At 30.6% G+C, this 25,317-nt stretch overlaps 1 protein-coding gene and 1 non-coding gene across 4 annotated transcripts; both read right to left on the minus strand.

The window, feature by feature from the left end:
• Positions 1–10,902: 10,902 nt before the first annotated feature.
• Positions 10,903–14,782, minus strand: LOC100794433 (AP2-like ethylene-responsive transcription factor ANT). 3 transcript variants are annotated; one of them, XM_006590554.4, is made up of 9 exons: positions 14,187–14,782; positions 13,517–14,057; positions 13,203–13,285; positions 13,004–13,012; positions 12,751–12,839; positions 12,571–12,644; positions 12,413–12,487; positions 12,238–12,314; positions 10,903–11,830 (listed from the first exon to the last, which is right to left on the minus strand). In XM_006590554.4, exons 1-9 carry the CDS (start codon positions 14,491–14,493, stop codon positions 11,223–11,225), a joined length of 1,863 nt encoding a protein of 620 aa, XP_006590617.1. In that variant the 5' UTR covers positions 14,494–14,782; the 3' UTR covers positions 10,903–11,222. The 3 variants fall into 3 exon arrangements, with proteins under 3 accessions (XP_006590617.1, XP_040862524.1, XP_006590619.1); XM_041006590.1 differs by having other exon boundaries at positions 12,238–12,317; XM_006590556.4 differs by having other exon boundaries at positions 12,437–12,487; positions 14,187–14,781.
• A 10,019-nt stretch (positions 14,783–24,801) lies between these two features.
• LOC112998428 (small nucleolar RNA snoR126) lies at positions 24,802–24,895 on the minus strand. The gene has a single exon (XR_003263529.1). It is a non-coding gene; the product is annotated as a small nucleolar RNA snoR126 (small nucleolar RNA).
• Positions 24,896–25,317: the final 422 nt, after the last annotated feature.

The raw sequence follows: 25,317 nt of genomic DNA on the forward strand, positions 1-25,317 counted from the left end.
AATTGAAAAATGGTCTTCACTAATGTAGTAGTAGTAGTACTCTTCAATCCTGTGGCTAGTTTGGTTTTGTTTTTTATTCAAAATTATTATTAATAATAATAAGTATTTCTTGGGGTTTGGTTGGGATATGGACGTGGTACGAGTGAAGCACTTCTCTAACGTAAAATTTGGCTCACGAAGGAAGAGTGTAGTGTAGACAGTAGACACGAGAGAAGGCGCGTGCGTGCGTGCGGAGGGTGAAGTGAAGGAAAGGGAAAAGGAATAGAGTGAAAATGAATAGGGAGGGAAGCAGAACCAAAGAGGGCTTGAGTGGGGCCATTCGAATTGGAGTTTATGGGGAGCGATGACCTGCAAATATGAGGCCTAAGACAGCGACAATACGCCAAGGACATTTTTGACTTTTTCGTCTCTACCTTTTCTATTTCCACGCCACTCTAATTTCTACACTACTAACTGCACTTGCCGTTTATACGTTCAAGAAAGAGAAACACCCTGCTTTCTTGTTTCTTTTCTTTTTTTTTTAAATAATAATAACAGTAACAGTAATAATAAAATCAAAAGCTCTCTCTAGTGCTTTCTTTATCGTCTAATTCTATATTACTGAACATTCTTCGACTCTTCGTTTTGGAATTTGGCAATCAAATCAATTTCTTTTTCTTGCTAACGGTTACCTTATGATATTATTTAAGGAATTAAAAAAATAAAAATATTTAGTAAAAAAATTATAGGAAAACATTGTTAGATTGAATATAAATAATCTTTAAAAGTGTTTTGGTTTAATATCATTAGTCATTTTGATCAAATTCTTATTTATTGATTTATAGCCGTCAAATCTAATACCAAATTTTTTTATCAACACTAATAAAATAATTTTATTTTAAGTTTCTTAACTGTGTTCTACCAGAATTAATTGGTATTTGTCTTTTTTTTTTTTCTTCTCAAAAGCTTGAATCGTGACTACGAATAACACTAGATTGTTCAGCAGTTCTGCTTAACCAAAATAGTATGAATGTTTTGCATCACAAGTCAATTGGTATTTGAGTTCATTAAGCAAAGTATAGGATTTCATCTTCCACTTTGACTAGAGTCATAACCAAATGTATTACTTTACTTCAAAATAGATTGAATCGGTAAGAGGAAATTATTATTTTTTATTTGTGCAAATCTAAGACATCGTTAGGTATGGTTAAAAAAAGTAATTAGCAATTATTTCTTCATTATATGGATATTTTTATTTAAGTATAGTATTAAATTTTAAATCTAAATATTTCTACAAATTAGGATTATAAGAAAATATAGATAATTAATTCCAATAAATAAAAAATTCAAAATACAGATATTTCAGATTTAAAACAATTTTTTTTATAAAACTTTGAATATAAACAATTTTACTATTATGTCAAAGTAATCACGTGATGAGATTATATTAATTTTTTTCACATTACTACTTAACTGATGAAGTGACTCTTTATTATTTTATCACGTCACATTTAACAAACTAACGACATATATAAAAAATAAAAATTTAAAAATATCAGCTAGTAAAATAAATAAAAAGATAACTAGCTGAAAAAAATATCATAAAAGTAAAAAATATATTTAAGTTTTTTTTATCATTTACATAAATTTTAGTACATGCAATTCACAAAATACATTTTTCTTTGTATAATTAAATTTTACTATAAATAAATGCTTTTAAATATATATGAAAATTAAAATTAAAAATCAATAAATATTTTTAATCACATAAATTATATTTTAAATAAATGATCAATTATTTGTTTTTTGATATAAGATCATTTTTAATCATCAATAAATTCTCCTAAAAATATTAAAAAATAATTAAGAAATGAAAGTGAAATAATAGATAAAAAAGAGATTACAAAAATATCTAAAAACATTTTTATTAAAGAAAAGCTTCTAAAAGTGTTATTGTTAAAAAATAAATTTTAAAAACATTCTTATTTAAATATAGTTATTCTAATTTATATGCAAAAGATGAATGCTTTTTAAACTTTATTTTTAATTTTATAAAATTAAATATACGAAAATTCTTTTTCTTAAGAGAATTTTATGAAAATTCGAAACGCATGACACCGTGGACTGATAATGCACTATAGTTGTGTATGATATATATGGGACCTAATAATTTGCATGCTATTTATGATTACGCCTGCTGATGATCGATCAATGGCATTAAACTAATCATAGCAATGTGTGTCTGGCATTCTACACTCCTTCGCTCATTTATTGGATGATATAAAGATTTTTTTTTTTTTTTGGTGAACATAGGAAATAATAATGTAGGATTAACAAACACAAAGTGAGGGAATCTGGGCTCATTCGGGTTGGCTTGCAGGTTGATTGGAAAGTGAGTCAATCAGTCAATTTAATTTTATCAGTTTATTTTTTAGCCAGTTAAAAATAATCACTCAGATTAGTGGATTTTATAAGTTAGCTCACCAAAGGTAAAGTTGAGGTGATAAAATTAAGGTGCTAAACAAAAATCAAAACATCAATAGGTTCATTACATTATGTCTAACAGTTTATATATATTTATGATTTGAAAAGTCATTTTGTACATGATAGGCTAGCATTATCAAACTACATATTCGGATAGTTTATGGCTTTGTTTCTTGCTTGGATTTGATCTTTCACCCCCTTCCCGAAGTTGTTTGCTATTATGCTTTTTTTCTTCAAGTTAATATTATTCACGGGTGCTAGTTTAGCCTTAGGGTTGGGAGGTTGCCAACCTAATTGAAATTATCCTAATCTTGGGGCTGCACTAACGTCCCTTTTTGCTTAAAAAAATGATTTGAAAAGTCATATTCAAGTTCTAAGTTCTAATTCTATGTATAAAAAAGATAAGCTAGTATATTATTATCCTTTATTATTATGATTATAATATAATTAAATAATTGAGTTTACATGCTACTTAATTAATTTTAGTATTCAGTGAGTTAGTACAATAAGTTGTAATTATCTTTTTTGATTAAAATAATAATAATAATTACAATTACAATTCGTAAGTAATATAATTCAACACGTGTTCAATCTAAACATATCTTATGCTAAGCAAGTCAGGTTAAATTTAACTCAAATTTAAAGTGATTTAATTTTTTTCTAACCCAACCTAACTAAAACCTATAAAGAGCCAAGTTGACTCACAAGTTATGACCTATATTAACCGTTCTGAATTGACATGCCAGATCAATAATTATGCATTATAAGTTTATAACACCATGTACTATATTTATTGAAAAAAAACTTTATTATAATATATATATATATATATATATATATATATATATATATATATATATATATATATATATATTGTGTGTGTGTGTGTGAAAATTGTAATTACTCACCAGTATATGATAAAATAAGAGTTTTTATTCATGAGAGTAAGAATGTTTCCTACAATTATAAACATTATTTATTATTTTTTACATGCTTTAAAATTCTTAAATTATTAACTACTTCAAAATCTTATGTTTTTTTTTAAGAATTAAGGATGTTTTTTTCTTCAAAATTTTCTTTTCGTGTCAATTTTTTTAATGTAAAATACCAATAATTTATATTTTCATATCAATGTTTTTATAAAAAGGTATAATTTTTCCGACTAAATTTAAGTCATCAATATTTTCCAATTATTTATTGGAATTAAATGCGAATACTTTTCTCATAATTTAGAAATGATTTAATTTGAGGTGTACTTAAATTTGAAAACTTGCTGTCTGATTCTTTGAACAGAAGTAAATAGTACTACGAGGGTGCGACTGATCCCGCCGCCACTAAACATACAAAATAAATTAAGGTACCGGGAAATTGATTTGGCATCTGAAGGCTGAAGCAGATTACATTATTGAAGCGGGACCAAGGAGAAATCTTCGCATAACGTCCTGAAGTGAAGTCCCAAGTAAGAGATGGCACATGGTGCCATGCATCTTTAACACTATCAAAGTCAAGAGAACCAGTAACCCACCAACGCTTCATGAATAATGCACATTACCTGGCACTTCATGTTTACACCAATAATATATAGCTCAGACACAACCAACAGAATCAAATGAAATGTATTAAGTCACAATTTTCATTGCCTCAATTGAGACGTTATCTCCAAAATGTTGTTATTTTCTTATAAAACATTTTTTAAAAATTCAGTCAGATTGATGTTAAGCTTCCAAAATCCAAACAAATGCAATAACCAAATATAATCGAAGGAAACTGTCATACCGTTATTGATAAAATCTAATCACGTAGACTTTTTCTGGTTATTTTATTGTTCTCTTATAGACCTTTTCTTTTCTTTTTTTTTTTTAGCTTACAACATTGCAAAATGTGTGTAACAATAATTCTTTAATCGTAATATATAGTACCTTATTGAAAAATCGAACTCTACTTGTGGGAACATTTTGTTAATTATATATAAGTGGATATTGGGAAGTGGCTGTTGGTAATACCTAAAAGAAGCGTGTGTATCCTGCACCTTTGAAGAGTGGGGATGATAGCTAGATTTTGTTTGTTTTGCACCCTCCATGAGAGATTGCGGATTGGGAATTGGTCCAAATAAAAACTAAACTATAATTGATAAATTGATACTGAAGTTACGATCAAAGGTCTTTTGTTAATCACTGTTTTATTCAAGAATTAATAATAATTATTAAAAATTATGATAAAAATACATTTTAAAAATCATCGAGAGTATATTAAGATGTTTTACTTGTAACCAAAATTTTAACAAGTTTTACTAATATATAGAGTATTTTCTTAAAACTTTGACTCATTAACTAATGCCTCAAGACCCTACTAAACATTTACATATAATAAAAAGTGAAAGAAAATAATAGTTGTGCAATTTGTCCTAATCAAATCATACTGAACATATGGATATTGGATATGCATTTTGTAACAAAAAAAATGTTGGATATGCACCGCCGCACCGCGGCACCTTCCTTATTTTCCGTTGAGTCAAAACGTCAAAGGCATTAATCTATTTTGACACGAAATTTGTTCCAAAAGTAACAGTCCCTTCTCCCAATCCCCCTCTTCCATTTCACAGTTTAGGGCCAATATTTAAATCGTTGCATTCTGAGGATATACTAGTATTATAATACAACATGGTTTATTAAGTATTAAAAGGTCCCAAAAGATGCGCAATTTAAATTTGTTACGCTACTCACGCAAGCGGGTTTTACTTTCTAAGTGTCTTTAGGCGTTGCATTTGATCCTCCACCCCACAAAATCTAATCCAAGATAATCATCAAATTTATCGTTCCTTTTCCCATAATAGTGTAATATCTTAAGAATGATGTGTGACCAAAACAACTTGATGGAGATGCCAACCTATGTAGTAAACAGCATTAAGAGAAGTTGTTTAGGACTAATTCTTTTGTTTTGTTTGGGTCATAAGCCTTAAGATCTAGTTGGGCTTTTAATTATTAGGTACGGTGGTCCCATTTCTATTGGGCCAATGTGTGTCTTGGCTAGGGGTAACAAAGGGCCCAACACGAGTGTAGTATGTAGACACAACAACATACTCTTGGGGACAGCAGCCATGCTTGGAACTGTAAAACATAGTTGTTTCACGGATGATAAAGGGGCCCACGAGACTCGTGTGGTGAGAAATTCGGGCCTTAAGTTCAATGCTCAAAGATGAGGCCCTATAATATGATGGATCTTCCACCTCCAGCAGCCCAATATGGTCCCACAACAATAGAACTAGACTAATCTTATTCTTTCTTGGCTTTGAATTGGATGGATCGCATATTGGTTTTGGTTTATGCGATAATGCGAGACAATCGGATATTTTCGACTTTGTCTGTGATACTGCTGGATGTGACCTATGTTTCACTAACGAGAAACAGTATATAAATCAAATCTTAATTCTCTGCTCTGGTTTGGTAGGTAGATAAGCATGATATTGATTTTTCTTTATTTTTGAAAAAGGAACAAACATACACCTGTACTGTGCCAGCTTAATTATTATTTTTAAAAAAATAGGATTTTATCATTGGATAAATGTTCGTTTTTATATAATTTAAATTTATAATAGATAAATATCTTTGAATGTATAAATTATATTTTAAATTATGATATAAGATTATTTTTAACAATTGACAATTTTTTCTATTAAATTTCCAATATAGAAACATAGATAAAATGGGGTAAATTAAAGAATGATAGATAGTTGAAAAGATCAAATAAAAAAATGTAATTTGAAAGAGGTACATTTTTTTTGACTAATTGTAAGAGTGATATCTAAAAGACATATCTAGAAAAGGGAAGAAATAAATTATTATAAATGTCTATTTGACGAAGTGGGGAAAGTAGAAACTCCCTAGTGACTCCACTTTCACGCCATAAATTTTAATTTATAATATAAAAATAGATAATTAATCTTATTAAGAAAAAATAAAAAGTTGCTTTTAGCTAGCTAGAAACTGGTTATAAAAATACATATAGAATTTGTTAACATGCACCAACATTTTTTAATAGGAAAAACATGTTATCAAGTTAAATTTATTTTTATTAAAATATACATTTAAAATACAACTTGTTAATATACTTCATTTAAAAGTAGATAAGTGTATATTAGCCTTCATAATTACTGACATATGCCAACTTGGTTTTCTAGAGAAGTATATTGATAAATTATAACTAATATTTTCTTAAAATATCAAAAAGTATTAGGGTCATTCAATTCTCTTTCTATTTTTTTATTTTAAAAATCGTTTTTTTTAGCTAATTTTACACTTACGATTTATCAAATTTCGAAAATGAATTCAAAACAAGTATTTTATAAAAAGAAAAACAAAAACTACTCAAGAAAGTTCTGATATATTTTTTCTTATCCCCTCTTCTCCTTCACGATGGCCAGCCTCTCAGGAAAGACTCTCGCAACCTACTATATATATGCCATCTTCCTAACCTTCTCCGATTAATCTTATATTATAAGATATTCCGATCAACTTAATTCATCTAAAAATTAAGGCAAGAGCCCCCCATCACCCTCCTTCAAATTAAACGAGATTTTTAGTCTTTTAATTAATTTTAGAAAACTAAAAAACTCATTTTGTAAAAAGAAACAAATAAGTCCTAACTTACAAAAATATCTTCTTCTTTTTCCTTTCTAAAATATAAGTAGGCATACAATGATAAACATAATTACATAAATATACACAATCTTCTTAAATTAGTTGGAATTAACACAACTTTTTTTTTAGGAAAGAATAAACACAACCTTGGAGTTGGAGCAACATACCCCTTTCATTTTTAACTTAACAATTGGATTAACATTTTTACTACTTTTATTTTTTGTAAACTGTTTTAATATAATAATACTAATTTGTACATTTATAAGGCTATTTTTTCTATCTTTTTCCATCGGCCATTATTTTACATCACACTTCTGCTTCCCCCCCCCCCCCCTTTATCTCTTTTTTCCTAATTCTAAAAAATATAGTACAAACACAAGTTTTCTATTATTAATACTCAAAAGAATATTCCTTCAATCTTTTAAGTTGTCTGTTATTGATTTTTAAAACTAAATAAAAAATATGGCAGTTGTATTTTTTTTCTCACTATCATATTCAACATATTAAAAGCTTTCAAACAAAGAAAAAAGAAATACTTGTACAGTTGTAGACGTAGCGACAACAAAAATAGCCTTTACATGTAGGAATGTAGCAACTATATATAGCTAGGAACAGCATAGGGATGGAACGGAAGACAAAGTCACATTCTGCTTGTTTTTGGTGTAAAGGATTTGAGAATCAAAATAGTACCTCTTGATCCCTGAATAACAACACTTTGGCGGCATAATGCTCGACAAACTCTTTTCTTTTTGGGCGGAGTTAGATATTGAATTGTATAGATGAAGTAGAGACGCACATAACAATCCTTTCCCCCTCGCATTAAAGCCATACAGCACGGGAGAAAGTCCACACTAGAAGGATGGCCACGAAAATACTCCTTCTCATTAAATGACAGTACTAAGTAGTGTTCATTCATGGAAACAACAAAATATTTCTTTCGTGGTGAGGATGGATGCATGGATAGGATTGTACAATAGGTCTAGATTAACTTTAGAAAGGACCACATTTTTAAAAAGTATATGGAAATACTTCATGTAAACAGAAAGTATGGAAATACTTCAAAAGTTTCTTTCGGAAATATTTAGGTATGTTTGTGTTTTCTAATTGTGTTATTATGAGTCTCGTGTATGTATGGTCCTGGGAATAATAAATTTTAACCATACAGTTAATGATTATAATTCGCGATCGTCCATTACTTATATATAAAGAAGTAAAAAAATCACTAAAAAAGTACCTTTTATCAATGGATAATAAAATAAGCGTTAAGTTTTTTTATTAATATAATTTTTTCTATAGTATATGACATTTTTTAATTAAAATGTCCCTTTAATCCAATGAATATCAAATTCAAATGAATTTATCAGAACAGAAGAATGCAGGCTTCATCGAAATTAATCAAATTCAATAATAATGATCCCATATTAAGTATTAATCCTTGTTGACTAATTAATGCATCAAACAAAATTACCTACATCCACATATATGAAAACACAACAAAAATTACATCATAATAATAATAACGAACATAAAAATTTAGTGTCATGCTTCGACATCTTTTATCTTCACTGAACTGTCTCAAAAGTATTTTACTATCACAAATATGACTACAAGATTATAACTTATCATAAATTGTGTATCACTCTACAAATTTGAGTATCACAGTTAATAGATACAAGAAATAATAAACTATTATACACAAAGATATTTTTTTCTCAACAAAGTGATTTTATTTCTCAATCTCTCTACTTTCTCTTCATGTATATTTTTTCCACTAATTTTATCATCTATTTATAGTAAAAAAATTCATCAACTAAAATAAATAAGTTCTCTTAAAAGTTAAAACAAAAATAACTTTGAATACATCTATTCAAATAGATTTCATCTAGTAAAATATAATTTTTTACTTTACATTTAAACTACCTAAACCATAATGATAAAAATTCAATTTTCTATACATTAAATGCATTTTATCTTTTAACTTTGAACTCTACAATCCTCTCACCTCTCACCTATGACATGATAATCCTCTCGCCTCCATATTCTTGATCCTTCTACATGGTAATCAATCTTTTTGACTTCACAATGCGCGTTGTTCTCAACATTCTACCCTTGTTGCTTTTGCCATATAACGGATATTTGGATTATCATGGCACTTTTTTTTTAAGGCATGCCCACTTAATTGAAGGCAAACATTGCAAGTTAATGCCAATTGAAATGCTGTTTTTTCATCACGAAGGTGGTGCATGCTGCATGTGGCCAGCCTTCACAACATGTAGCAAGACGAATTTTGTTTTTCACTTTAATAGATCGATCCTTGGTTTCATTAATTAAATAATTATGCACCATCAAGCTTTTTGCGTAAGTGTGTGGGGGTGTAGTTTGGATCGTGATTAATGGTACTAATTAAAAAACACTTTTGTCGGATTACTTCAAAGGATAAAGTTTGAGACAGTATGCAGAGAGAATGAAGAAACATTTAATTCGTTTTGCATGCAGCTTGCTATTTACTTTATACACACACAAACTTTAAAAGTTCAATATTGTCCAATCTCAGAGAATATAATGCAATCAAATTAAATATATAGTGGCCTTGGGGTCAATTTATATATATTTCTCTTTTGTCCCAAGTGCGCTTACGTGTTAGTTTCTTCCCTCTTCCCATAGTGCCGTGGTTCAATTTAGATCACAAGAACAAGAGCCGGAAATTGATCAAAATAAGATAAATGTACGTGTGAATGACCGTACCCATATGTTAAGTGAGTTTGATCACTAATTGGGATGGCTAAGCCACATTAGAATATTGATCAGATTGCTTTTATGAACACCATCATTAGGATTAGATAGTGCCTATATAATAAAGGAAAAATCTGAAAAGGGGTTCAACAATAAGACTTTATTTAAAGCAGCAGACAAATTGTAACTTGATACAGGTCATGAAGTCATTAATCAGATCACGTAAGGTCATTCTGAGGGAATCTATTTTTGCACCTAAGCCCCTTTGATAGAATTAGGTAAGGAATATCTACTGCCTTTAGCCAAAGTTCAATAAGAATAAACGATTATGCAATGATGACAATGGACGTGAAGAACCAATAACAATGACATGGATTATCAACCTCAAACAATAAAATAATATAAGGACAATCCTTTAGAAATATTCAATAATCGATATTAGTAATTAAATTATTTTAATAGTTTAGTCACTTTATTGGAAGAGGATGCTTTATGAGAAAGAGATAGACAATTAGGAGAGAAGAGAGATGACATGAATAAATATGGAAAATAGTGTGATATCGTTAAAAAAAAAAAAGAGAAAAAATGTAAAGTGAGTAAAAATAATGAAATATGAGAAAATTAGCATTATAACTAATTTACAAAAAAATATTCAAATGGCTTAAAGAAACAAATGTTAAACATTTTAAAATTTTTTAAGATATAAAATGGTTTTAACCAATTCAATAAATATTGTCGAAGTCTTCAAGGAATGCACTTGTGATAAAATTCCACATGATAAAGAGAGATCCCAGGCCCAGCCTCGCATGATTGAGACACATAATGAGCTGTTTTTGTACTTGCGACGACCAACAAAGTGGAAGCTAATGATGAATTGAAACGAATGGTGAATAGAGTCTTCCCTATATTGCCCAACATAATTTTATCCTCTCAACCATAAACCCTTTATAGTCTTCTTGTCCGTTTCTATATCCTATCCACGGTTTTATCAACTTCTTTTCGTGTCTAAGAAATCATTTTAGACTTCTGGCTTGTCAAGCTCTAACTGATAAAGAATTTGATTCTTTTAATCAAGTTTTCCCCCCAATTTTTTGCAATTGAAAAATGACACTAATTAAACATGATTAGAATTAGTTAAGGTTCAAAATAACCTTTAGATAAGATTCTAACACCGAAAAATTGATGATGCGAATTTGGAGTGCTAAGCGATACACTAAACTTTAGGAGTTTTCCTCTCATCGTACGAGGAAAATGTTTAATGTAACAGTTAACATTTTAAACATGGGCACAAGCTCCCTATTGTACTAGCTGGAAATTCACACCCTGGTTTAGTAAACAAGCATTCAAAACAAGCTTTTGCCATTTTGATGGAGGTAAAAAAACATAGGATTATGCATCGGTCCAAGCAGCAAAAATTGGCATCTGAGGAATAGAAAGCGAAGGCCTGAGATTGGAAGATAGATCCAAAGAATCCACGTCAGCCAATAATTTGGACACTGTTGAAGGCATTCCAAAGAGCATTGGCAAGCTTGTCTTATCTGGGCTCTCTTCTCTTGAGCTACTCAAACTTGTCACCAGAGAAGAAGGATTTGACAAGTGTGTTCCCATGTTACTCGATTCCTCAACTTGGTGATGAAACATGTTATCTAAAGCAGTTGACAAGGACTCAGTTCTACTACACTCAATTCTTTGTGGATTCTGATCAAGCTGTTGGGAGGATGGATACTGAACCATCTTCCATTCTGATTGGCTTCTGCATCTTTTCTGCATCAGAACGGTTTCTTGAGTAGTACAAGGTTTTTGGTTAACTGTAGCCTCGCTTCTAGTTCCATCATCCATCTCTCTTTTCCGCTTAGCTTGTTCACTACTAAGAAGGTTATTGCTCTCCATAATTCTTTCCACGTCATATCTTGTTATATCAAAGTTTGTAACAGCATTAACTCCTCTGAATTTAATAGCAGCAATGTCATAGGCTTCAGCTGCTTCCTCTTGGGTACCTAAAGTTTTATTTTAATTAAGGTAAGAATTAGCTTTCCGTACTGACAATGGATTAGAATTATAATTATTATTTTGGCCTAAAGCATGAGAAAGACATCAGAATCTTATAAATAAAAATACTAATTGAAGGTATGATTGTTTATCCTTCTGAATTAACAGCTTTGATAAAAGCTGCCTTCAGGACTAACAGTGTTCTACAATATTTAAAGTGACTCTTGATCAGCCTTATATATGTGACTTAAAAGAAAAGTTCAAATCAAAGATTATCTTTTAAGTCATAAAGCTTGCTCTCGGTAATTTCCTATTTTGAAACATGTTACATAAAAAAACAATGGTGGCTAGTAAAGGAAATAGTAACAACATAACTGGGAAAAAAGAATAAAGCAGAGAATGTGAAAGAACTCACTGAAGGTTCCAAGATATAGATCTTTGTTTCCAGCCACTCTTCCAATTCGAGCTTGCCACCTTCCGTGTTGGTGGTGCCTGCTACCAAGTTAATCAGAATGAATGAACCGAGTTTAGAACAAAGTAAATTCTTCTCAAGGTGTAAATATTGTTAAATTAAATTGCAATGCATATACTGTGTAAATGCTAGCCTGTGAGACCTTGTTACTCCTCTGTACATGGAGGCCCCTCTTGAGAATCCGCTGCTTTTCCTGATTGGAAAAATTTGAATGTCATGGTTGTGAACATGGATTGGTTGTTCACATCAAGTTGATACATAAGCAAATATATTTACCTTCGTAAATGAGCTACATATTCTTGTCTCGTCATGTTCTTCATTTCCTCAAGTTCGTTTTGATAATTTTCCAACTGTTAATAGATCATACATGCATTAGTTACTGTTATTAAATCCTGGAAGCTGAATACAGACCCAATCAGAAAAAAAATGAGAAGAAAAAAAAAAAGTAATCATTACAGGGAAATTTATATGGGAGGAGGGTCCCCAATACTTGAGTGCGGCCATATCATAAGCTCTTGCAGCTTTTTCTTCCATATCATAACCCCCTATAGTAAAATTTTGGAATCACTTGTATTAGCATTTATATTTCTTCTTTTGCCATCATCATGAGCAAAATATTAAATGATATCTTTAACTTCAAGTTAATCTATCCTCAAGGAATTTGAACAATATTTAAAAGAAAACTAATTCTCAATATGGAAAATCTTACCTAGATAAACTGAGATTCATCGCATGTTTGAGTGGAATCATCACCGAATCAAAGACAAGAAAAAAAGAAGAAAGGATCAGCACAAAATGCAGATCTTTTCAAAGGAGAACAAAATTAAAGAGAGTAGATTTGTTTGACCAAATATATCCACAGAAAAATAAAAAAAGGTAAAGGGGTGAGAAAATAGTTGCTTTCTTACCTTGCCTTCCTTTCCTTCCTTGGCCCTCTTTCTTGCAGCTGTTGTCCCATAGATGAGCTTCGTATCTACCAGTCCACCTATGCCTGATGAACAAACATTCCTTAGAAATTAAAGCAAAACATAAAAAAAATAAAAGTAAACAGTCAAATATGTTGTTGGAATTGCTCTTACATGAACACTTAACTTCTTAAACAAGGAGAACAACAGAAGAGGTAGAAAGTTATTATGCAAACTAGTGAACATTAATGTTCAATAATATTTATAATGTGCCAGAAGTACTAGTAAGATTTTGAAATGAGCCGAGGAGAACAAACCTTGTTACACCTCTATATTGAGATGTTCTTTGCCCAAAGGTATCTATGGATTTCCTATGACCTATTTGCTTCTGATTCTGGTCCACCATTTGAAGCCCCCTTTTCTTGGTATCAGTGGCAACAGTATTAGTGATAGCAGGTGAACTTGTAACACAGCTTGATCCTGAGGTAGGACTCACAGACAAATTCAATGAATGCAAATCCCCATATGTTATTGATCCAATGGATCCAGATTCGCCTCCATTATTGTCCTCCAAAGGAACAATCATCCTTGATTCTTCTCCATGTCTAGCAGGGAAGTCCCTTGAGAACCAACTCTTCAAACCCGGATTTTCATCTTCAGCTATACATGGGAGCTGGTGCTTGGAACCTTCTAAAATCATATCATGGTTTCTTAAGGTAGAGTAATACGAGAATTGTTGCTGGCTGATATTCTCTTGAATGTGATTTAAGTTGTTTGGATTGTTTAGTCCATGGCATAAGAGCTGGTTGTAAAGCATATTATTTAACCTTGGATGCATTGCTGAAGTAGTTATCGTTGCTTCACAATACATTAATCAAAACAAAGTATTCAAGAAGTTGAATATTTAGTACAGTCACATAATAAATACTTACCAAAACAGAAGAAAAAAATAACATAACATAAACAGAAATTTGAGTTTGAACTAACCTTGTGCTTGTGATCTACTCAGAGCTTCTATTCCAGAGAGAGAGACATTGGATTTAAGGGGCATGATAGGCAAGGATGAACTCAATCCAACGTGTTCACCTTCCAGTCCATAGTAAGAGCCATAGCTATGGAGAGGTGTATGATGATAAAAGCTTGGTGGAACAGTTTCAACAGCTGCGGGTGAAGGCTGTGTCTGATGAAGGTGTGAAGGAACACCTATATTGATCATTTGTGGGGAGAGGGAGAAGCCTAACCAGCTATTTTGATAGTTGATGTTAACGGTATTGCCATTTTCTATAGGCTTCATCTTGAAGACTCAGTACTAGAGCACTACTTAACTTCACTTGTTAACAGAAATACTAGCCAAATATAAGGCAAGACAACTCAATCATTGGAAAACAGATAAACTACTAAGTAATAATTCCATATATGTATCTACACTCTAGCCTTTCCTCCCCTTGGAACCAATATTTGTTTTGTTAAATATGAACGTATTTTTTTGTTGGTTGAAGAAGGCCAAATCTAAAAATCCTATCCAACAAGTAGATGTGTTTTTGTGTGTGTATAAATAGGTGTGTCAACACGGACAGATATGTATAGGGAACAAAGCAAGTTCCTTTAAACTAAACAAAAAGAATGTGTTCCAGCAAGCAATGCTATTGCTAGGCATACTTCCCGCCTTCCATTGGGATCCGTGCATGAGAAAGACATTCCCTTTTGCTTTATTCTACGCTCCTTGCTTCACTTTCCTTTTTCTCTTTTATTTCTGTTTACGACGTTATTCACAATATTTCTCTTCATTTTTCTATACTTTTTTATTAATTACTGTTTAAACAGTCTATTATGAATGCTGGATGATAGTACGAAAGATAATTGCACGAATTAATACGATTTATTTTTGAAGTGACTAATACAAAATTATGTAGTCAGTTCTTATTTATTAAAATTTAAAAGCATACGAATAACAATGTGATCAAAATTTTATCCTTAAATACTTATTTATTGAAATTTTCACAACGTATTATGACAACGTTAGAACTTTTACTTAACTGCTTTACACTATTTTCTAATCTTTCAATTACTTAATATATTTTTTTGACAAAACAAAACTTCTATCATATCTTTTAAAATTTAATGATTAATTTATTATTTAATTTTTAGTTAATATATTGATATTGGGTTGTCACGACGTAATCCTTCAATCTCATTATACTTGTAATTATTTAATATTCTGTATTAAATTATATCACTTTTGAATATAAAAAGACATTGATTACTTTTTCAAATAATACCCTCAAGAAATAAATGTATGAGTAAATATATAGCTACAACTGCATAGTACTGTTATTTGTCATTTATGGAATAATGTTATATATTTGTTAGATTGAATTATTTTATTACAGAAATTGGTATAATTAATTACTTTCTCAAGATAAGTGTAAATTATATACCTTAAATGATAAATGAAATGAGACGGAAGGAAAAAGTTTAATAAATTATTAAAGTGATATTAGAGCGACATATGATTAGCACTGTTCTTAATATAAGTAACGAAAAAAAAAAACCAAGACATGCAGTCCTGCACTGCACGCAAATTAAATAGAGAGGAGAAAATTTATTTGCATTTTTTAAAGTTATTTTTATTTTTTGAGTTATTTCCAGACCAAACCAAACGTTTCACTTTAATAATTTACATTATTTTTAGTACAAAGTTTTGCTACCTAAATTATCAAAATAGAACTTCAATTTTAACTAAAAATAATGCCTAAATGATATCTATATAACTTTAAATGTAACTACCAACTGAGCCCCTATGTTGGTGAGAAGACCTTATATAAGTTATATGATGTCATAATTTCAGTCCTTATTATTTATACGAGAAAAAGATGCAACTACCAAGTACCAATTCAGAAAAGCTCTCAAGTCTCAACAAGTCCATCTGTCGGCATGTCCATCACCCTCACTTAAATTTACTCTACACTGGCGGCACTAGCCACTAGCTAGGTTGCAATATTTACAACTTTATTTTTATCACAAGTGGGAGAATAGGTACTTACACCCCATATTATGTGTCAATAAGTTAATGATATGTTAAGATCGTGAACAAAATTTCATCTAAAGCTAGCTTAAAAGAGGATTATTATATAGGATTAAATTATAAATAGTTTTCTTGTACAATTACTTAACTAGTTTCTAGACGTTAAAGAATTTTCATATAATTAAAAAATTTACCAAACAAAATTTTTGCCTTGACAATACTGGTGAAACCAAGCTACCATTGTTGCATTCAAGAACTCAACAACGTTCTCATCATTCGAGAGTAGGTTCCAGCATGTTCATGCATGTAATTAAGGTGAATGGTGAGGTGCCCTACAAAATACTATAATTGGGTCAAATCGTGAGGGTGAGTGGGCTACGGAACGAATTGTTGCATTATGATATCTTATAAGATCTAATCTGACCCATTGTGATATGGGTAGCCATGATTGCATAGAAGTAGAAGAGGGAGAACTTTTGTTTGCGATTACTTGAATGATAGAGTAAAAAATTATTGAGGTGCAATACACGGTGCAAAATCCTTTTTATGTGCTTTTGGGAGGCCATGATTGTATTTGTACTCAATACTCGCATTAAAACCAAAAAAGGAGATAGGTCACCAAATTTAGTCAGGGTAACTGTAGTGAGTAATCTCAAGCTTAGTTACACCTGCACAAGCCTTCTTTCTTTCTTTACTTATTTATTCTTTTTCACCTTCAGTTTTGATTTTTCACGATTATATATAAAGCACCTCTCATATTCAATGCACATCCCAACATGGGTCCCCCTCACAGTCATAAGTATCACAATGAAACACCTGATAGATGAATTCTCTCGGAGACTGAGGGGAAACTGTGCCACTCCATGTGGTGTAAAATTGCAAATCCAATAAATTAAAAAAAAAAAAAAAACTTAAAGCATCATTAACGTCAAAACAATGTCTGTAGGTTATTGCCTAAGCATTTTGGGGTGGGTCATTGAGAGGCATCTCATCAGCTTAAAAGAGAGAATGATAAATGAGAATGCAAGAACAAAGAACACTCCAAAAGGATGAATATATAAGATAAAAAGTAAGATAGGAAAAGAAGAAAACGATAAAAGAGAGAGATACATAGAGAAAGAATGTGATGTATATTAAGAAACTTAACAAATAATCAATTAATCTTATAAAAACAAGAGTAATGTGTGGAGGATGCACGGGTACAATGATAGTTGATAACTACTAATTTTGAGTATATTTTGGAGTTAAATTATATAAAAATTTATAATTTTTCTTTCATAATTTTTCATTTTTGAAAAAATAATTGTTAAATTAACATCATTTAAATTTTTGTGAAGAGAATATTAAAAGTGATGAATTTATGATGTTTAATGAGTAAAATAAAGTTCAGGAAAGCAAAGCTAATTGAGAAAAACAAACTAATTGAATAAAGTATGACTAATTAAGGAAAGAAGACTAATTGGAAAAAACATAACTAATTAAAGAAAGAAGACTGATTGAAGAAAATATGGTTAATTAAGGAAAGAAGAATAATTAAGAAAAGCATGACTAATTAAGGAAAGTAAAGACGGACTTAATGCAAGAAGTCCGTTAATCTACACCTATAAAAGAAAAAGAGAGAAGAAGGAAAATACACTAAAATTTTAAGAGGATACAATTTCTTATAGAAAAAGGCAAAGACTAGAAGAAGAAGAAACAAACATTGGGAATCATTCATTTCCTCCATTTCCTTTCTTATTTTTTCCCTCTTTACTAAATATTTCCCTCTTGCAATTGTAAAACCTCCATGACAATGGGAGGTTAAACTCCCTTTGTTGGGAACTTGACAGTCAACTACTCTTGATATAATTTCTCTTCCTATCTATTAATAATATTGCATTTCTATTCTTAATGCAATTTACTATTTTAGCTAAATTAGACTCTTTCATGCGGGGACCAAAGTTAGAGTATACTAGTAGATGTAGGTGTAAACCCCCTTTGTTGGGATTTGGGAGACAAAATAGATAAATTAAGTTTTTTCATGCGGGGACCAAATTAGAGCATATCAATGGATGTTGGTGTAAATTGGAATAATGGTAAATAGAAAAAAAATCATTAACATTACATCAAAGAGTATCTCTGGTAGATCAAGTTCTCAACATCTTCATCTTCTGAATTTTCTTATACAATAATATTGGATTTTCTCATATTTTCTATCTTTAATTAATTAATTTAAATTATTATTTAATTTCTATTCTTGTTTGATTTAATTTTTTGTCAATTTAAATTATTTTTTCTCTACAACCTTTTCAAATCTTTTTCTGAATCAAATATTCATCTACATAAGTACAAACAAAATTCATGTGGATACGATACTTGAACTTGCATTTTAACTTTACTATTTGGGATGCATTGGTGCACTTGTCAATCCATTAACAATTGTGATAATAATATAATATACAGTTGCAATAGCAATAGAGAGATAATAATGACAATATATAGTAACAGTAAGAATAAGGATAATAACAATAGTAGTAGTAATAATTAAAGGAAAGATAGTGTTAACTCATTAACAAGTGCACCAATTAAAGGAAGTCGGAGTGTTGAATTCACATGAATTTTGTTTGCACTTAGATTGATGCAAATCCAATTTACAAGCAAGAAATAAAAAATTTAAAATAGAAGATAAAGAGAAATAGAAGATAAGATAAAATTTAAAGTAAAAGATGATAAAGATAAGAAAAAGTAGAAGATAAAATAGATAAGAAATTTTTATGTAAAAGATAAGAAAAAATAAAAGATAAAGATGAATTCAGAATGTGAATATGTTGGGACCTAGCATGCCAAAACTACTTGTGATGTAATATTAATGATTTTTTCTATCTAATATTATCTCAGTTTCTGCCCACATCTATCATGACACTCTATCTTTGGTTTCTCGCACGAAAATCCTAATTTATCTATTCTTCTCTCCCAAATTTCTTTGCAAAGATAAAAAATAATAAATCGCATTAAGATTAGAGATGCATGAAATAGGTTAAACGAATATCAATCTATTTCTAGCAATGATTTCATTCAGATGTTGTTTCTCAGTTCTTAAAAAATAATCATTTTTCAATACATTACAAGATTTGGTGTGTCGAACTCCCAACAATGGGGTTTAGCCTCTCATGTGAGAGGCTTTACACTTTAGAGGGATGATGTGGATAGAAGAAAAGAAGGGATAAATAAAGGAAGAGAAGGAGATAATGGACACAGATAGAAGGTTTCCCCTATCTGAGATACTCAGGCTTAGAATGTATCCATTAGAGAGATCTTAGTCTCAATGTGTCTTTCTACTCCTTTTATAGGTCTAAAGTATCTTACTTTTCACACTGACTCCGCATTGAGCGCATACTCCTAGGCTTAGTGAGAATGACGGTTTAATCACACGCTTAGTGCGGAGTTCGCGCTAAGCGTGAGTTGACCAGTAAGCAAGCATGCGCGCTGAGCCAGTCTTGTGCATTAAGCGAATTGTTCAAATCTCAAACTTTTCTTCAAGGCTTTTTCTTCCAGTTTTTACATCAATTTTCCTTTAAAACACTTGAAATTTTCTTTGATTTCTGCTGATAAAAAATTACAATAATATTAATTTTTTCATTATTACATTAAAAAGAACAGTAAAGTAAAGAAATTGTGATCATTCTTAGTCAAAATTGACTATCAATTTAACTCAAATTTTGCACTTATCAGTTAATAATAATAGTAATGATGATGATAATAATAAAGATATTAATAGTGATTAGGGTAACACTTGTGATAAGAGTAATAATAATGACAATATGGACTGAGGTAGTGATTATGTTGACATGAATGATTGCTTGAATGGATAAGACTAATAGTTTATAGTAATAATACCAATGATGATAATAACAATAATATATATTGGATAAATAGTTATGCAACACAAAGATAAGGATAAAAAAAAATACTTATTGTGTTTTACATGTCCCTAACACAACTCTTCTTTCAAAATAAATATTTAACAAGTAAAAGAAATATTATTTAATTGATAGGTTAAGTTTATGGTATCTCGTTGATTCACTAATTAAATTATGAATTTAAATAATTTTTTATCGGCAAATAAAATTAACTTATCATATTGTATATATCTTTCTTATCCTAACCATTATTAAACAGGTCTTAAAGTGTGCCCTCCGAATCAAACTAGAGATATTGTAGGAATGATCAAGAGAAGGACATTGACAAACATATATACTCTATATGGTACAAGCTTTACGGACATCTCTCTAGTTGATTACAAACAGTAAAGTATTGAAATTACTAAACTACAATATCCTTTGAGGTCCACATGTTTGGGAACGCCATATGAATCAATACAGCGGCAACAAACAGGAAAAAATGTATATACGGACTCCTAGTTCTATTAAAGTGTTTCTTTCCCCTTTTTCAATTAAAGTTTTTTTCTTCCGTTCACTTTTGGCTTTAGTAGTTTTATGTAGTTTTTCTATTACGATTACAATTTGGTAAAATTGTTTACATGAAAAAATATTTTTGATCTGTTGTAATCAGTCTTTTCCATATATCTATACATGTGTAATTAATGTATAATTGCATTTCATTCCATCGGAAAACGATGATTTGAAAACCAAACAACCCAATTCTTATACTAGTTTCACGCTCGTTAATGATATATAAAATTTTGTCAACATGCATGCATTAAATATTAATCACTTACCACATCATGGGTGATCAATTTTTTATCTGTATTCCGTACACATTATACTTAACATAGGTAAAACTAATGTAAGAACTTGGTGTGACCGTGATATAGTTGTATTCCAATGTCTAAACAATGAGAAAGGCTTCAGATTTGAATAGAACTTGGCTCTTTGTGAGTCCCCACTTTAGAAGCAACTCACTACTATTTATTTCAGTCTCTTATAGCGTGTGCAATTCGCGGGGACTGCCCATACAAAGTTTCAAATTTAGATTCCCTTTGATCAATATCATCATTAGTTTGCATGCAAATTTGCGTGACCAAGTTCATGGAGACAGAAATTCTAGAGCCCCTGATTTGGTTTGAGAAAAAGAGACGGACAAGGGAGTTTGACAGGGAAAGAAAGAATCAGAACAAGACTAGGAGGAATGTTGAGAAAGAGAAAGAGACCCTCTTTTTTTATAGTGGTAATGATGAGTATATCCACTCACCAAATACTAGAGACCATTTAACAGTTTGCCTGAAAATTATGTGGCATGGCCAGTAAAGTAGCTCCTGTACTACCTCAGCAAACTTTGCTTTCTTCACATTTCACCATCCTTTTTCACGTGGGGCGATGGGGAAGCGTATCTTGATGCCCTTTTCTCAACATTGTTGGCTTTGAGGTAATTGATTGATTGCTACTTCCCTAATTATTAATCTACCTGGGGCGTCATTTTCTGAAAAATTAAATGTTAACGTCTTAATGATATTTCTTTTTGATTTGTAGAATTAATGATAGTTGTTATTGTCAATGAAATTTTGTAGTTGTAATGTCAAAAATTTAGCTAAAAACCTTCACGATAATCAAATTAGAAAGATTAACAAAGAGTAATGGTGATAATAATTCATTATCGTGATATATATTTTACCACCATCTCTTCGATTAAAAACCACTGAATAGCCAAATGCCTATTCCAAGCTTAATCACAAGTTCACAACCATATCATGTAAGCGGTGAATAATTCCCTTCCACTAACAAAGGGTCAAGCTAATTTTACAGACTAATTAGAAGTAATTAGAAACAGACTCTTAACCAAGGATGGGATGGAGTAAGCACCCTTCTCTTCTTTGTGTTGCTCTCTCATCTTTTCATGGTGTCTTTTGTTTTGGCATTAATTCTCTTCCTCCTGGCTCTCTGGTCTTTCATATATTTCAGCAATAATCCTCTCCAAGTGTTTTTGTCAATAATTTTATCACAGATCTTTTAGATATGGTATATGGATAGAATTGAAAATGTTCTCTTTTAATAGTTTCTATCTGCTTCCATTAGACACACTTAAAGCGGGCTTGAGGAAGTGTGACGAAAAGTGAGAAGTCCTCTCTTGACTATGGTCTATAGCACAATAAAGACCTCAAAGGAGATTAAGGACATCGGTTAAATAATTTGACATCACAAAATATTAAGACCTTTACATGTGTTTGAATGGTAAATTTCAAAAATTTTACGGAGATTTAAAATATTTTTATTTAAAATGATTTCATTTTATAAATGATTGATTTGAATAAATCAATTCAAATTCCTGTGATAAAAAAACAAAAAAGCAAGCCTTGTTGTAGGAGGAACCCTTATTTGGAGCAAAAATAAGACAGCCTATTTTTAATAGAAAGATTGATATATCTTCCTTTTATAGCTATGTTTGCATGGTTTCGGTACCAGTATCGAGTATGAGTATGGCACGGATACGCAATTTTCAGAAATCTAAGATACGGATACGTTAATGTATATTTTAAAATATTATGTATTTGTATAAATATAGAATTTAATATGAACATGACTAATTTTTATAAGTGATGAAAAAACATAAATAAACATATTTTATAATATAAAAGGAGATTAAATTCTTGACAAAATATTTTATAATACATATGATACTGTACTTTAACAATATTATGATACCACATTTTAACGGTTTTAATCTCATCATTTTATTGTCTTACTAAAAGAATTGTTTCTCATTCTTTTTGTGAGAGGAGATGAAGATTAGAAGAACTAAATTTTCATCTCTCTTAAGATTGAGCCTATTTCTTTCATAGAATGGATATAGATATGTGTGATTTAATTTTTTTCATAATAGACTTAGGTTCTAGCTTGATACAATCAAAATGTATCCCAGAATGTATCCAATTGAAGTACTTAATTTTTTAAAATAAAATAATTTTTTTTATACGTACCCACAAGTATCCGATACGTGTACGGCATAATTTACTCATGCTTGATAGTTTTACAGGGATTAATTTTGGGTATACTCATATTTTATAAACTAACGTTTTCCTTTAACTTGATCAATGAATATCAATCTTCGAAAATGTAAAAGAAGCTTGTTTTTAGAAAGAAATTGATACAAATCCTAACGCCCTTTTACTTAGGCCTTTAACGGATGGAGAGAAAAAAAAATACTAAAAAAGACAGGGGAAACCCTGAGTGCAATGCAAAGAACGCAGCCATGCATGCGACCAAAAAGAATTTGCTTTGGGCGATATAGGACCTGAAACATCCCTTGTAGCATGTCTAGCAAAAACGCTACCACATATAGATTAATGGGTATAAGAGTGTTCAAATCTGAAATCACATACCTAAGCACAAGATAGAGCAAAAGAAACTAAGCAAGGGAGACACAGCGGCTAAATAAAAAGTTGTTGAATTTTTTGGACTTCTTCGTGTGCAGAGTACATACATATTTTGTGAGCGAAAAACAGTTACAAAATATTGAAAGAAGAGAAGGTAAATCATTATGATTTTCGCACATCACCAGAGAGTTTTTCATATTGCAACTGCGTATTTGTTCACCGTTGAATTGGATTAATTTTTGAACAGCAAGTTCTATTTACGTGATACTTCAAATTTTCGGTTGGATTGTCAAAACGATATCTAGAGAGGGTAATAAGTGTTTTACATTCTCTATTCTGTCTTTTAAAATTTCATCTTCTTGTCTCTATTGTAAGTATTGATTTCTTTGGTCTAGAGACTCGTGATTTTTATCCTTGCACTGAGAGATTTTTCACGTTAAACAAATTGTGTCTCCTGTATATTCTTGATTTCTATTTTATGTTCTATATTTTACTGGTGTTACTCACAGTTTTTTACAAATTTGGGAAAATTTATTTCCACTCCCTATTCCTCTATTATTGAATTTGTTATTGTGTTGATCTATTTTTTTCATCAAAAATACAACTACATTGACTAGGAAAATTAACGATTTTGCAAATCGTTCATATTATAGCATTGAATACCCAACAATCCAACATATGCCTTCTTTACATTTATGTATACAACATTTGCAAATAAATGATGATAATTTACTGAGACAACAATCAATCAATCATATGGTGCAAATTGATCTACCATCAACCACTTATTCAATCATCTACCAACAAGCATCGCACCTTCCCTTTCCACATAAATTGATCTTGAATTTGATGTGGGTTTTGAAGTTTGATTGTTCTGATGTCGGGTTGTTTTTTCCCCTTGGTTTTGACGTTCAAGGTTGATTTACTGAAGAGTAGAATTATGAAAATAAATCTCAAAACTATAATGTGCTTAAAGTGATGGCGCACAACAATCTTAAAACTGCAACTTAACATACAAATATTTTCATAAATACATTATACTGGATTTGTCAAATGTTTTTCAATTGTCTTCTCCCTGTAAAAGGGATGCACCGTATGATGTATGTTTGCATGCGACCCATATCAATCAGCTTATATATAGTGCATTGCTGATGAAAAATCATAAAAGAATTTCAAAAGCTAAGTGAAGTTGAATCATTTATAGCAAAGAAATCTGCAACAATATTGTTCTGAGTTCTAACAATTAAAGATAAGTTGAAAGGAAATGGTAGGCTCAGACACGCACAAACATTGTCATCACAGAGCAAACGACTTGCTTTGGTCCTTATCAGAATCGAGAAATGTTTTCGGTCATCACAGCCCTTGCCCCTTGGTCATAACAAAATTTTAAAAACAATAAAATCAGCATTGGAAGAACCCTAATTCAAAATGTAAAATTAAACAAAAAATGCGCGCAACTAACAATAACAATTGGCAAAAGATTTGCAAGAAATAAGACAGAAATGTCCCGAGACGGAAACCCACTACGGAGAGATAGGGAAACAGAGCGATGGAGGGACAAAAAAACCCTAATTCCAAATTATTCTCTACTCTTGAGTCTTGGCTCGAGTGAGTCTACCTCTACCCATAAGTATTGGGCCAATGACTCGAACATACAAGTCCAAGCTTAAGGCCCAATTTCCCAATGGGGAAAACTATACTAATCAATACAAATTTGAATGTTATGATTTTCACTATTTAATTTTAATTTAATGATGAAATTTTCGAGATAATTATCTAGATTT

This window comes from Glycine max, chromosome 11 (assembly GCF_000004515.6).
Source record: "Glycine max cultivar Williams 82 chromosome 11, Glycine_max_v4.0, whole genome shotgun sequence".
NCBI classification, from domain to species: domain Eukaryota; kingdom Viridiplantae; phylum Streptophyta; class Magnoliopsida; order Fabales; family Fabaceae; genus Glycine; species Glycine max.

What these genes read in the sequence shown, in the direction of transcription:
- LOC100794433 (XM_041006590.1), bottom strand. Translation starts at nt 14,493, where the DNA reads ATGAAGCCTATAGAAAATGGCAATACCGTTAACATCAACTATCAAAAT. An exon ending in CCTCCCATATAAATTTCCCT is followed by an intron (nt 12,645 to 12,750) that starts GTAATGATTACT and finishes ATCTATTAACAG; the next exon opens with TTGGAAAATTATCAAAACGA. An exon ending in CACAGGCTAGCATTTACACA is followed by an intron (nt 12,318 to 12,412) that starts GTATATGCATTG and finishes TTAACTTGGTAG; the next exon opens with CAGGCACCACCAACACGGAA.